The 15,875-nt window shown below is 40.6% G+C and overlaps 1 protein-coding gene across 1 annotated transcript in view; it reads right to left on the reverse strand.

Moving 5' to 3' along the window:
• Positions 1–1,587: 1,587 nt before the first annotated feature.
• Positions 1,588–15,875, reverse strand: part of si:dkey-1h24.2 (uncharacterized protein LOC100137117 homolog) — a 46,709-nt gene continuing 32,421 nt past the window's right edge. The window contains exons 3-5 of the mRNA XM_034217023.1: positions 13,813–14,074; positions 8,174–8,307; positions 1,588–6,882 (exon numbers count right to left, since the gene is read on the reverse strand). Coding sequence (XP_034072914.1) covers positions 6,323–6,882; positions 8,174–8,307; positions 13,813–14,074 — 956 coding nt within the window. The 3' untranslated portion in view covers positions 1,588–6,322. The remainder of the gene's footprint in view (positions 6,883–8,173; positions 8,308–13,812; positions 14,075–15,875) is intronic.

The following is a 15,875-nucleotide window of genomic DNA, read 5'->3' on the forward strand; positions in this document are numbered from 1 at the left end:
CAGAAAAGCGCTATAGAAATAAAATGTATTATTATTATATAATAATATAGCTGAATAGCTGAGTAACATCCAGTACAGACAGAAGTGGTTGTTTTTTTTGCTGTCTTGATCTGGAGCACAATGAAGGCAGTGGTGGTGAACCTAAACACTAAGCACATTGGTGTAAATATAATATAAATGACAACTGAATTCAAATGAGCTGCCTGAGTCCCAGGGTCCAGGTATCACAAATAGAATTCCATTCTCACACTTCCGAGCCATCGTTAATGTTATTAGCAACACCTGTGCTTTCCTGACTATGACTAATAGCGCCCTGTGACATCATCAGCGTAAGGCCATGAAGCTCAGTGCACCCGCACAGCTGGTAGTAATTATCTGCTGTCTCCTAGCATCTCAACCTGCTGATAGATTTAATTAAAAACCTAAAACTGGAAAGGTTAAGGCTTTTTTATGGGTAGGAATTCTTTCATTATCTCATTATCTGTGTATTTCCTGTTCTTTTTGTTCCAAAAGCCCATCCCCAAAGTACAACAATAAAAGAGGAACCTACTCACGATCCCTGAATTTTGAATTACTTATACTTTACTTGACTATTTCCTCCTCCTTTCTAATTATTATAATACATTTTAAAGCGATTTTTTTACATTTTCCGTAATGCAGCATCTCGAACGATTTAACTGTTTATGGTACAAAGAGGAACAAATGATCTTGTATTCTAAAAGGTTAACAAAGAAAGTCGTAAACATGAATCATTTGTGGATCAGAATGTAACTTATATGCTACTTAATGAAACATTATAATACAAATATATATATTTGTATCACATTTTGAAGTACTTTTACTTTAAATTGGCTTATAGTATTTTTACTAGCAGTTTTGCTAGCAGTATTTTAAAATGAATATATAGGTACTTTGACCTTAATAAGAGACCCGAGTCCCTATCTTCCACCAAATATATGAGGTTTTGCTCTTCCTCATACCCAGAGAGTATCCTCTAACTGATATCCATTTCAACAGTCAACAGCTTTCATTGATATTCAGGGAGCATGGCGTATTCCTGTGCGCGCTCTCACTGGGTAAAATATTTTAAAAGCTTCATGGGCTTGTGGACGGCCCGAGAAAAAAACAAATACTTTCTGCTTCTACACAAGTCTACGTCTCTGAAGGCTAAAAAAAGACGAGCGCTTTAAAGTTATGGCAGCTTCTGTTGCTATGGCAATCACTCCCGAGCCTCTTACTCATCACGGTACGAGAAAGTGCGAGTTTGAACTTCCTCAGGGCTTCTTGTCCGCCGAGGAATTTGATTCATGTACGCTGGGGAAGCGGACTTGCCATTGTTTGTTGTTTTATTATTCATCTTCCTTTTTTAGTTCCCATCTCCGAATACTCACAGTCCAGCTCGCCTCTGCTTAAGATGTGAAAGTGTTTCAAACTTTAGTGGAGAGCGAAGAGTCCGCAGGCACATACTGTTTATCACGCTGCATATTTAATACCAGAATCCATTTTTTAAAGATAATTGTTATGCCTTTATCTGAAAGTTGAAAGGGCGAGCCCTAGACTTTTTTATTGAAGAAATCACACATAACATCATGTTTTCCCCCAATATTTATTTTGGTTAAATAATGGACATTTGTCATGAAAATACTGCACATGTAGCCAGTAACCATAATAACTATATCAGACTGGATATACAGTGAAAGCAAAACATCACAAACACAATAACCTCACATTTAGAACCTTGCACAGCCATGACAGTATTCCCTGTTTCAACTAACAGACATTTACACATATTATAGTATTACAATGTAGCACGAGCAGGCACCAGATGTGGTCAAATGTAAAAATAATTCAGCAGAGACTGCTTTAGTAAACATTTAGAGCATGTAGAAGCACACAGACATCTTTCACCATCAGGGAAGGATGTCCAACACCATAAATACGATTTCCTCACCTCTTGCTCAGTTTGTTTACCGTTTCTTCTCTCAAAAGGCTGAGACTTACATGTTAACACTTTTCCTCAAAAGGTGTTAGAAACAACTCAAATCTTCCCGTAAAGAAAATCGACAAAAGAAAGCTAACAAAGACACAATTTCCCTTTTTTTTCAACAAGGAGGTACTCTGTAAGGCTGAGTAAAACATGAACGTGGAAACAATTAGCTATGTTTCTCAGGTGCAAAACCTGTAGACCAAAAACGAAATGTTTCATTCTGTGCCTGAGATAAAACTACAAAAATCACTCGCCGCAATTATGAATTATTCCACAAGAAGAACAAAAATACAAATCTAGCAGAGGCACATTTTACGGGCAGCCGTTCCCCGGGAAGCCATTATAAATAATTGAGAAACAATTTCTTCTAATTTACTTATGAGAGATTTGTCTACCGGCGGGAACATCTCCCAACACTTTTCAGGAATGAAGAAAAGCAGCTTTGTTTGTGGCATTTGTAAGTTTTGCAAGCTTAGAACGACTGTGTAATTCTTCAGTGAATACATAAAAACCCTCCATAGCACGAGCAAAATGATAATGAGCATCTTAAAGAACCGGCCCCATGAATCACCACAGACGGATCCTATTCAGAAAAGTGACATTTATGAAATATGACGCTACAGTTGATATTTTGTGCTGTCCCTTCTTTAGTGTCCCCTCGAGACGGTCACAAATTGTTCCACATGGTTTGTTTGGCGTAAAGTGTTTTACTCTTTTTTTTCCTTGTGCCGCCTGGAGCGCCTAATGGGATTCTTGTTGAGGGAGGTGGAGATAAGAGAGGAAGCGGCTGTGCTCCCGTGCCTCCGTCTCATTTCACTTTCAATTTGCATCAGGCACTGTTCTGGGGACAGGGTAGGAACTTGATTCCTCACCCCTAAAGTGGATTTGTCCGTAAACTAACTTGGTAAATAATCAATTACTTTTGTAGCCGGCTTTTTAAAGTTACAGTACTGACCAGAGGACTGCAGTGGTGGAGGTGCTCCATATATCCTTAAAGGAATAATTAGACATATTGGATCGTCTATTGTAGGGTTTCATGATTTGTTCAAAAGAAAACCAATCGCTCTTAAATTCTCTGATTGCAATTGTGATATGATCTGAAACATCATTGAACAAAAATATTTAAAAAATGAATTTAGATATTTTCACATATTACTGCGATTTGGATATTGCACTTGTCCATATTTTGCTACAGTATATCAATAATCTGATATATTAAGCTGCCCTAGTAAAGCAACCGTTAGCTTAGTAAGTAGAAGCAGGGGGATACAGCTAGCCCTACGGTTTAAAATCCCAAGTAAAATGTTATTTAATCATTTCTAAAAACACGGTACGGAATTGTTTTTTTTAATACCGCTTTGTGTTGGCAGGGTGGTTCATTTAAAATGTTTTACGGTCTGATAAACTTTCCCTTACTCCAACTTGTGTTTTTACAAACAAGATATCACGTGTACATTATTAAGCTAAGGAATGCAAGGCGTACTTTCTTAAACTTTGGACGAGGCGAGCATCGTGGAGATTTGCTGCTTTTTAATAATTCATAACCTGCTAGCCTGCCGAGGTGAATATAAAAAGAGAAAATAATATTCAACAAAAACAGTTCATTTTAGAGAGCAAATCTCTGCCTCTCTGGGAGCTTTTACCAACACTTTAGGTGAGCAAGGTCACCTGAAAGTGTATGCACTGCTCATCCATAATGCACCAAGATGTACTTAGTGAAGGTATGAATCTACAGGCAAAGCAATTACAAAATAGCTCTGGATAAGAAGCTTATAGTTATTATTTGTACTCAGCTGTAAGATCCTTAACCATGTGTTACTCCAATTTGTAACACGAAAAAAACCTGTAAAAAAATAAATATTTGATGAAAGATAAAAGTACACTAGTGAAAGAAAATCCTGACTAAATTCACGAGGCTGGCTCACAAAGATATGGAAATTGCCTCCTGCCTTAATTACAAAAGCGCACATGGAGTGCAGGCCGCCAGATGAGGTGTTTACAGTCAGCCTTCATGTAGGATTTTTGAGTGCCAATTGCCCTCCTGCCCCCTCTGCTACCGCCTGTAAACTGCTCTCGGACAGCGCTGGGCGCCTGCTAATCTAAGCTGTCACCCACACGCCATTCCCATTGATGTATTCATACGCCTCTGCACTGACAGGGATACACAGGAGGGAGGTGGGTGTGTGGGTGGGGGGCTGCAGGGACGTGAATGCTCGGTGATGGAGGACAAGAAGAAGAGGAGCAGACTTAAAAGTGATGAAACAACAGCCTTCATATGTAGGACAGAAAGTATTACATCATACTGTTTAACACAAATCCAGATATGTTTGAGCTGTAGCGGTAACATTCAGAGTCTTCTTTATATATTTATACAATGTTCACTGCAACAGCATCATGGCCATATTTTGGCCGAATTCACTGAATTCAAATTAGGTAATGAGTAATTTGTAGTTTCATCGAGAACAACATGTCCTGTTTTTAAAATAATATCAACTGCTTGCTTATGGACCTAGAAATCATGATACAAAACAAGACTATCTTAATATTGCAGACAGCGGTAAGCTTAATTAGATAATCCTACTTTCCATGTTATTTGAATGCTTGATTCAGCAAACCAGATCTTTATGCTAAGCTAAGCTAACCAGCTGCTGGCTGTTACTTCATATTTAGCACACTCTCAGCAAGTAAGCGAATGGGCTGTTTGTCTTGTAAAAAGACTGTCTTGAGCTAGCCTTTACTGCTTTCACTTTTATTGTAATCGCTGTATTTCTATTATTATACACAGGTTCAAACCCCACTGCAGTCAGCATGTCGTTGTGTCCCTGAGACACTTCACCCCAAATGTCTCCTGTGGGGATTGCCCACAGTGTTGAGTATGTAAGTCACTTTGGATAAAAGCGTCTAACAAGTGACATGTCATGTAATACAGGACTTGTTTTTGACAAACAACTCTTTTCAACTGTACAGTAGCTCAGGTTGAGTTCCTTGTCTCGAATGAAAGATGCTATTTATGTTGTTGTTGTTGTTAACGATTCGAAAGGCTCAGATGTGCAGCGTCAGAGGGGCTAGTTGTCATCAGTTTTCTGAAGACATAGCCATGAGTTTTGCAGGAGAGGAGAGGGTCCCTGAGAAACACCTCGTTAGTCTATGCCTGGAAACGGGCTCTTTGTACTTAGGTAATGTTCAGAGTAATTGGCAGCACTGCAGCGGAACGCAGCGCTGGTTCATAAAAGACACCGCAGAGATAATTGAGCAGAAAAGGTGAGTCTGACTCCGTGCCATGTGTAGCAGGGGCAGACTGGAGCAACGGGCAAGTGCAATCAACCTTTCATAGATTGACTATGTGTGCTTTTCTCTAACAACTCAAATCCTGAAGGTAATGTCTTCATCAGTATTCAACAGACATGTGTAGCAGTCGCAACAGGAGACTTTAGTTTGACGTTCCATGCTGCAGGGTGGTGCAACGCAAGACAATTGCCAGATTCAAAACATTCTCATTTGTGCTGTGCCAAGAAAAAGGCTACAGCCCTTAGATGTTTATCGTCAAGATGAACCTTCCTTTTCAAACTGAACCGAGAAGCGGTGCTGCACATGTTGGCGTAAGCAGAACATATGCTGTACACACAAGAAGTGATGAAACATAACTCAATAAAAGCAAAACACTAAGTCAGAGTTAAGCAGGAAGTGTGTCCTGAATAAAATGCAGCCACTGTTCCCTTTTGAAATGTTTTGGTATAATAGACTGATTACTAAGAACCCAACGATTTTCAGAGTGGCCTTTCGTAGAATAATTCTGATAACTGCGAGAGATGCCCTGAATGACTAAAGATCGAACCACATTAAACACAAAAGGAAATGAAATCCATACTGATTCTTTACAGAGGTAATGAGTCCTCCTTGTTCAACAGTATGTCTCCATCAATAATATACCTTTGACACAGTAAGAACATAAAGACAGTATTTACAAGTACACAGGATTCCCATTTTTCAACGTCGCTAAAATGTCCGTCAGCCAGTGAACAAACTACCATGACAAACCAAGCCACACAAAGAGCACAGGCACTTGATGTTCTCTTCGGGATGCAACAAAGCGGATGCTGCTGATTAAACAGAAGACAAATAATGTCACTAAACCGATTCGCCTCACATTCTGCAACCATGCACGCAGAACTTGAAGGAGACCTTTGCGAAAAAGCTTCATAAACCAGGGCAGGGACATTACTCAGAGAATGACTCATATCATATTAAGCTGAAGATTGGAGAAAACAGATGGTGCACACAGTAAGCCCTGCTCCCTGACACAGACTGATGCAAACACCCAGCTTTGCTTGAGGCTCAGCAGGTGGCGGTGGTGCAGACGGTGGTGTAGCTACATTTGGACATGGAGGTAGCCATGGACGTGCCCATGGAGGTGGCGTTGATGCCGTCTTCTCCTCCCTCTTTCTTCTTGCACCACCAGCGGCAGAGCCGGTTGCGGCAGCAGCAGGCGAAGGTGGACAACAGGGCCTTGCGGAATCGCATGTTCATGAAGCAGTAAATGACGGGGTTGACGCAGGCGGAGGAGTAGGACAGCAGTTGGATGAAGGAGATGGGGGCCCCTGAGAGGGCTTTGGAGGCTGACTTCAGGTCGAATGCCTTCCAGGTGTTGGCCGAGTACAGCGGCATCCAGCAGATGAAGAAGAGTGCCACGATCACCATCAGCATGCGGATGACTCGCTTCTTGGCCTGCAGCTTGGCCTCCGAGGTGTTTTTCCGGGCGCGCTCAGATTTGGCCTGGGCGGCGGAGAGGGTGGGGAGCTCCACAGCGGAGGTGGGTTTTTTAGACACCTGGATGTAGCAACCATCGTCGTCATCGTTGGATACTGCAACCGTCTTTCCTACACCGTTCTTCTGGGCTGTGGAGGATCAAAAAGTTTACATTTGAAGAGCTTTGGGTGGATTTCAACATAGGGTTACCAAGAATTAAAGGGATAGTTCAGTGTTCAGTGTTTTAAGTGACATTTGGATAGTCAGTCTTTGGACCTCCGTTCACTTCCAGTTTGGAGAAACCGACAGGTATAGCAACACAATGGCTAAGCCATGTACTGCTGTGGAGGAGGGCAGCAGCTAAATAGATTTTAGCCACCTGAAAGAAAGGGCCAGCTAATAAATCCAGATCAATGTAAGAATACACTGTATTCACCATATTTGCACTGCTTCACCTTTCTGTCAGACCTGTCCTAAAGGTGAGGAACTTTCTGTTTACAGTCCTCTCTTCAAAGCCATCATACTGGATTGACAAAAACACTAATTTGTTGTTATTGTGTGCCTCTAGTTAATCCAAACTAACCCTTTAAAATGCAAATTCAAACTATAACACAAACAAACTAACTCATCAAGGCAGCGGTGTTCTTTTCAGTGGAGGCTGGTGGATTAAAAAGAAAGCATAAATAAAAGCTTTAGTCTCTTGTGCCAAAGGGCTGTCTGACTGCAAGGTTAAGCGGTGTAAATATTCTAAACATAGCATGGTGAAAGAAATAGATTAACTATGGATTAGTACCTCATTCAACCCCACTTCAAAACATTAAAACTTTCCCTTTAACACATCAAATAATGATCATTATAAATGGGAGGATTAATTACAACAAGAACAAAACACTGCCTAAATACCAAAGATAATAGTTCCCCATTTCCCCATGTTAAGCCATAGATAGCAGCTGCTACCGAAGGCTATTTAAGATCGTCTCAACCATGGAAACAGTTACGACAGCAGTTATAATTCACCTTAAGGGACCCTATTTCAGCTATAATAAAAATATGTGTCCTTAATTAATGGAAAATACTAGCTGTAAGGCTGCAGACAATTCCAAACACATAAAAATGACAACTGAGAAGAAGTCTATTTTTGTACATGACAGGTGCGGTACCTGTAGTTGCGACAAAGTATGTCTCTGCTTGAGGCAAAACAATAAAACGTCCTTTCACAGTCATGCTGCATTATTTGCGCGCCTGAGAATGGTGCAGACGTGTATTTAATGGAGTTCTATCATTACTGGCAGCTGCCATGTTTAACCAGACCCTGCTTTCGAATGTCATTCACATACTGATTTATGAAAGTGTAAAAGACGTTTTCATCCTCAGAGTAAATTAAATCAATGCAAGCTAAAAGCCTGTTGCAGTTTGGATTGGATTTGCGATGGATCTCACCGGTGGGGGTGCTCCCTCTGTTCTGGCCCACCTCAAAGTGAATGCCTCGGAAGAGCTCTCTGGAGATCAGACCGTAGGCTACAATCATCACAACTCCCGGGATGAAGAACAGAGTGAACAGCAGCAGCACATACCTGAAAGACAGCCAGAGTGGAAAAGAGAAAAACAACTTAGAGGTGTGATGGTGTGCAATCAACCCCTGAAACCAAAACAAACACATCTGATTTTTTAGCTACTTTCTTTCCTCATACGCCTTTGGCTATGTTGGGGCTGCTGGGGGTCTTGAGGATGGTTGACCCCTCCCCACAGCCCCATTTACCCCCGTGGTGTCTGGCAAAAGGTACTGCAGTACCCCAGGCCAGTTCTGCCCCTTTACCTGCGGGCTATCAAACTCTTCAGCGTCCTGTGGTTTAACCTTCCTTCTCTATATTTGATTTTTTCTTTTGCTGCATATTTTTGCCCTGCTTTAAATCCATTCTTGATTTTTTTTTTTTTTAAATGTCCGTACATTTATATTGTATGGATCGAGGAAAAAGGATGAAATGCTGCCCTAATTTATTTTGCACATGTGACCAGGCACATTGTGTACGCTGCACACAAACATTAAGTTTCGTTCATGCCCTCCAAACACGAGACTACATCAGGTCTTCATAGTTTGCAAAGTGATGCGGGCCAGTTGGACCAGTTAGCTACTGCAGGTGTTAACGTTGAAAACACTACGTTCTCTAAGAAAGTGTTAGCCATCCTGTTTGACTGACAGAAAGCTTTCAACACAACCTTCACATTAACATATTGGCAGTTTACACAGTAACAGTGCATATTGACACATATAGAAAGACTGTTCTCAGACGTCACAAATGACTATACATAACAGGAGACATCACCAGAAGATGTTTCTGTAATGACATTGTTAAGTATGACATATTTGGACAATTGAGAGATGTTCATGCCGCTCCAGGCTGTGTACTCGGCTGTTTTCCGATCATAAATGTTCAATTGTTTTCTGCCACAGAAAGAAAATAATAATCATGGTGCTCTCGAGGGCCTGGATTGATGGCACCTCAAAGAAAAAGAAGTGAAGTGAGTTAAGTGCATGGAAACTGAAGCAAATATTGACTGAGGAGAGTTTTTCAAGAGTCTACAAAATTCAAAGGGCTCAAAGCCTTTGTCAGTAATTGACTGCAGAAACCACTCTGCAAATATTCTGTATGAGACATCTAACACTTTAAATATGCTGTTAAGGGCAATGAATGACTTATTAAACATATACAAGTACATACTCTATTAGGGCCAGAAGATAATTGGCCAGATATTTCTACATTTTTTATTCATTTGGATATTCAGATTTGAGATTTTTTAAGTTGTGATTTAACATTTCTTGGCGGAAATTTTTGTGCCTTAAATGAGACAAAAATACATGTCCTGCATCTGAGCCGAGAACAGCTAAATGTGTGTCCTATACGCATCAAACGAATGAAACCTTTAAGTGAAAGTGAACTGAAGGGAGCATCACCATTATGTATCAGGGAAAAACTATAAAGAGTAACCCATGAATGAATACGCTAAAGAACCTGTACAGGTGTCACTTTGATCGGAATAAATCTTTACCAGACACATCTCCACTTTGATCCGTCATAATCTCAAACGCACGGATGTCTGTGATATTTTAATGTCTTCCTGGACAACCCTCTGAACTCTCAGCCCCTCTCTTTCACTCCGCATTCAGTCAAAGCCTCTCATCAGATAGCTGTTTGATACTGTGGAAAATGTGTTTGACAAAAGCTGTCAGGAAGTAAACATGTAGGAGAAAAACCAGAAGGGTATGGTGGATATCTGAGCTTGTTTTGTCTCAGAGGGAAGCCCAGATGGACGGCATGAATATTCATATCTGTGGACTGTTTCCAAATCACCTGAAATCTGCATGATTATCAACAGGAAAGGTGTGTTGGGTTTAGATTCATAATCAAAGGAAATAATATGCATATGCCTGATACTACAAACACCAATAAACACATCCTGTTGTGGGGAGATGAGGGGAGTGGATCATTGTATAACTTTGCAGAGTTTTGTGTAATTCTTAGCTGGAAAATATGCAATTTTAAAGGTGGGGTAGGTAAGTTTCAGAAACCGGCTCAAGATACACTTTTTGTTATATTCCATAGAATGCTCTTAACATCCCGATAGCAATGAATATTTTAAGTGCTTTGACAAAAAAATCCATAAAAACATTTCATCAGCCGGCCCGGCTAAACGGATTGGATTGCCGCCCTGTCTGTCAGCCTTCCATCTCGTGCACGCACAAATGTATCTCGTGCCCTCATTGGGCGTGCATTGCAGCAGTACTTCAATGACTCGCCAGCAACAGGCGGCCACCTTCACCAGTCTGCTGACGTCATGTGCGCGTTCATGTGTGTTGGAGGAGGTGCTCTGTAAGGAAGTCTGAAGGAAGGGGCGGATTCTTTTCGGCTGTGTACTTTCAAATTTTAGTGCACTCGAGCCGGTTTCTGAAACTTACCTACCCCACCTTTAATTGTTTTGTATGTAACCTACATAATAGCAATTTTAACGTAGTTTTGTTTGGTACCAAGTTGCATTTGTTATTATACTTTGATTAGTTGGATTATCATGACATTTTGTACAATGAGCCCGATTCTTCCCTTTACATTGACATCATTATACGTCCGTCCAATCTTTTGAATCCTTTACCCTGGATTTAGACTCTCAGGCTACAGACTGTCTTCCCCATTTCTTGGAGGTTTTTAGAGGGCTGTACAAAGCCTGAGAAAAAGTCTACAGCCATTACTTATTGTTTAAATAAGCTGCAACATTTTATGCATTTTTTGATGTAAAAAGATAATTTTGTTAATATTCTCCTAAAACATCAGTCTCAATCAGTAAAGCACAGACCTCTTACTTCAATCAATTAAAAAAAAAAATATATATATTGAGTGCCACAGTGACGCGTCCTAAAACCCGGAAGTAAGTTAGCATTTTACCACTTCTGGTTCCTTCGCTAAAAAGCATTGCAATTTCTCCATAGGATTTAGGAAAGTAGCTGGAAATCAGGTCTGTGGTTGAGACACATTGAAGAGACAGATCACGTTTTGTTTTACGACATTAAATACATCAGCAGTGACCCCACTGGTGATTTCTGAAGAGTTTACGTGTGTGAAAAACATAGACTGTATATATGGTGAAAAACGATGGTTGTTACCAAGTGGCTGAATAGCACTACAGAAGTTGTCGAGGACGTTGTACGTCATTACGCCAAACACGTAAACACTCCGCTAAGTTTGTTTGCCGTGTTCTGCTTGAAAGCAAGTCCCTGCCTCCTGCAAACTGTTCAAACAAACGCTTCAACTTGAACAATTTAGAATCTGTATTTTTGAATATGGATCTTAAGGTGGCGTGACGTTGAAGCAACGACCCTGCTGTAGTTCGTTTATAGCATAACGTTAGCATTTTGCTTCTGGCGATTAGATTTATGATTCGAAAATTATGAAAGTAGGATAGACATGTGGATATTATCCGGCTGAACCAAACGTGAACCGTCTCTTAAATGTGTTTCAACCACTGACCTTATTTCCAGCTATTTTCCTAAATCCTATGGAGAAATTGCATTGCGTTTTTGTCGAAGGAACCGGAAGGAGTTTACTTTTGGGTTTTAGGAGCCAGTTTTTTATTTTTTATGCAAAATGACATCTGGTCAAATGATTATGTTGTTATTACCTAGTGAGATTTGCCTCAAGGAATACGATAATTCCTCCCTCCGGAGTACCTCTGCTGCTATGATCATTTTAATGTTAACTCCAGTGTGCGTGAAATCGTCAATGCACACCATGCATAAGAATGATTACAACAATCGAAAATCATTAAATTGACTAAATTGTATTATTAAGCACTTCATGGCTCTTGAATAATGTGCTCATCATCTCAGACTATACATTTATGCTCAAGTGAGTCAGTGCACGGCTTCATTAGGTAAAAAAAGAGGTGTCATTTTCATAGAGCAAGAGGTAGATGGAAAAGGTGTTATGTCTCTTCAATCCAAGATTCAAGTAAAATACAGCCATGATGGGTAAAAATGGAACTGTAAATTAAAATTGGAAAGGTCTTGATGCTTAGCGACACATCTGGACTATTGACTTCTGAGCCCAGATGCTCTCCTCTCCTCTTCACCGAGCAGACTCATTAACTGGACTCCCACAGTCTCATCTTTCCCAGAGAAGATTTACAGTTTGATAGAGAGTCAGAGAAAAGAGAGCGTTGGACCACAAAAGGCTGTCAAAGTAGGGAGATGTACAAGGCTCTGCCATGTTCTGCTTCTTTCTTCATTTTAATTGCGCAATCCTGCAGGGCCTTGTGTTTTTTATGGACAGATCTAGGAACATCCCTGAGCAGTATTTCCCGTGATGCTCTAAGAAATCTTGTCTTTGGCTGTGTATCCATCTACTTGGGGGGGGGTTTAGCCACAAAGCAGCATGTATCGGTCCTCAGAGGGCATGTAGAACGATGGATGACTTTCCTAACGCCGAGCAATCCAGACTGTAGCAGCAATAAACGTTTATCTCCTGGCCTTTTGCCCAAGCTTAACTCTTCTGCCTTTTTTATTGTGCAGCGAGGAGCAGGGAAATGATCATGTTAATTTAAAATGATGGCATATCACAGACACAGATATTATCTACAGTGTCTTAGTCTCACGATATCTCTATTTTCCGTACCATTGACTCTGCTTTTTATGTTTTTGCCCATGCTAAATAATGGCTCTGTTTTTTACTGCTTGGTCACCTCCTAATTATTTAATTCATTTCCCAGAAACCACCTTTACAGCTTTAGCCCAGGGGTCAAAGCATTACAGGACAAGATTGAAAAACTCTTTTATCCATCATTAGCTAGACTCTGCCCGCCCCCTGGCATATTTCTACTTGGATAGTTAGAGGGATAAATCCTAAAGGTCCAGTCACACCATGATTTTTTTGAGGCAAAGTCTATTCATTGGAATAAATAATAAACAAATCCCATCTTTACAATGCTGTCCTTTAAAAGTGTCAAGCTATAGTAGCTAACTGACAAGCTCTGCAAGAAGTTGCTACGTCACTTAGCTCTGACACAACACTTTCCTTTAACTGCAATACCATTTGAATTGACTAATGTATTAAGTTCCAAAATTCCGCAAAACGAATATATACCTAGCACCGATCCAAACTCACATGGTAATACAAACACGGTTTCAATTTACTGCCCTGCTGAAAGTCTGTGGAGGAAATTTGAACAGTTTTATCCAAATGACCAAATCAGCAAGCAATCTATGTTCCCACTGTGAGCAATCAGTGTAAACGTGGTGCGATTTCACAGCTCTAAAATATGAAGCAACTTTCTGCTTGACGATGCACATGATAATTACACAATTTCACTGCATTTAGATTGTTTTCACACATTTGGAGCCAGAGGCAAGCAGATTGTTTTCAATTCAGCAAGTGATTCAGTCTATTCATTTCTTACTGACTCTGCCCTGTTGAGATTATTGAGGCACTTCCACAAAATAAACAGATGTTTATAATTGAAATCAAATCAAAAAAATGTTGTCTAGCTGATTAATGTACCTATTCCTGCCAGAAAGTAGTCCCACCAGTACTTACCACGTCTGCTCAGAGGCCCCGCTTGGCCAAAACAGGCGACACATGTGGCCAACAGTACCATTGCTTTTCGGGAAAGTCTTGATGGCACTGAACACTGGGTAGGGCACCATGATTATTAGCGACACCACCCACGTGGCAGCGATGACGCGGTAGGCGTGGGACCGGGTCTGCCACGAGCGAGACTTCAGCGGGTTACAGATGGCGCTGTATCTCTCGATGGCAATGGCCATAAGGCTAAAGGTGGAGATGCTAACTGAGATCCCTGCAGGAAAGAAAAGACAACAAGAAAAACGATTAGAGAATTGTTCTGGTAGTCTATTCAGGACTTCTAAATCGGCAGCCATGAGGCGTGGCCGTGTCTAAAGATAATGAAATCTGCCACGTTACACATTGTGCACATAGTGCATCCGAACATCTCAAGTCAACCTTGCAAAAATATTTGATTAGCTGTGAAAGCATTTGCACAGTAACACATATTAACAGATACAGTAAAGCCTCATTGACGACAGCTCAAATAGAGTATCCACATTGACTTTCAAAGACAATGAACACACCCTTACCATATAAGAAATGTTTGTCAAATACCGCAAATAACACCGCCATGTCAATCAGGCTTAAACTATTCAACACAGTTCAAGGCATTTGGAATATGAAATCTATTTCCCACAATAGGGTTAGCACCTTTGTAATTAATTATCCAAGGACACTGCTCCATAGGGTTCAGTGCAAGTTAAACTCCTTCAGAGACAAGGCCAATTTTTATTTGCATGTATGAATATGCATAATCTGCAGAAGGGGAAAGCAAGCCTTTCGTCTGAGGGTGAGGACAAATAGCAAATAGCATTTATAAACCCATACCTGCAGCAGCCCCCGGGAATACATCAGCACACTTATTCTCCGTCGCCATGAAAAGCAAACACATATTAATCCCCAGCCCTTGTTCTTTTACAATGGAAAGAAGATGTCCTTCACAAACCATACCTTTGCGTTACCATTCAAGGAAGGAAGTCATTATGCATACTCCTATGTTCATGCTGCGACTCAATCTACAGCAGCCATATTAACTATTTGAGTGGTCTATGACTATACAGAACAATGCATTCCCTGGATCAGCCTTTGGCGGCGGTCTTTCCTGCAAACCAATCCTTTTCCATTATGATAAGCGTTGTTATCCGAAGCTAAAAGAGTAAGGATATATTGTCGACTGCAAAATGTGTAACTACGAAAAGAAAGGGAAATGTGAGAATTTGATGTAGAGTCAGATATAGAACGGCTTCATCATATTCATGCTCCTACAGAACAAAGGAGCTGACTACTAGGGATACTCCAGAACAAAGAGAACGTCATCATCGCGAAAAGACGTCTGAATGCCTTTTATGCTCCGTGAGCAAACCCAAACTGAGACAGAGACTCTGCTGTGAATTATTAAAAGCATTTCAGCTCTTTGTGAGAAGGCACTTTTTTTGGATTGCTGCTCCACTTACATGAAACCTGACAGGATACTGCATCGAACCAAATTCACTGGCTTTAAACTTGGGGTTTTCAAATTGTGAATCCTAACATCCAGAGAGCGATGTGAGGCACTGATGATCTATGAGGTGAAGACGACTAAAGTTATATGATATAGCACGTTTACCAACACTTTTCAGTTGATTTCAGTTTGCCTCAGAAAAAGTACCGCCTGAATGCTTACCTAATTGAAATCTCAGCATGGTCATTTTAAATTGTAACATAACAATCTCCAAAGCTATGTCTATCTCTGATGTGGTGAATCACAGATAATGAGAATGCCAATGATTATCGATAAATCCACTCATAGAACAAACTCCTTATAACTCCTGAACTTGGCTAAGAATCATTACTTTTGTATTTTCTTTTAGTATTAAAGTAATTCAGTGATAATTGTCAGCACCGGTAACAACTAATGGTCAATTTAATGGCTTAACCCCTCTTAAGCCCCACGGACCCGGTTCCGGGGCCGAAATCGCGTCATTTGCAGGAAACAACGTCTAAGGAACCTTAATATTTAATAAACTATGAATATGTTATATCCATATAACGGG

The sequence above is a fragment of the Gymnodraco acuticeps genome, unplaced genomic scaffold (genome assembly GCF_902827175.1).
Source record: "Gymnodraco acuticeps unplaced genomic scaffold, fGymAcu1.1, whole genome shotgun sequence".
NCBI classification, from domain to species: domain Eukaryota; kingdom Metazoa; phylum Chordata; class Actinopteri; order Perciformes; family Bathydraconidae; genus Gymnodraco; species Gymnodraco acuticeps.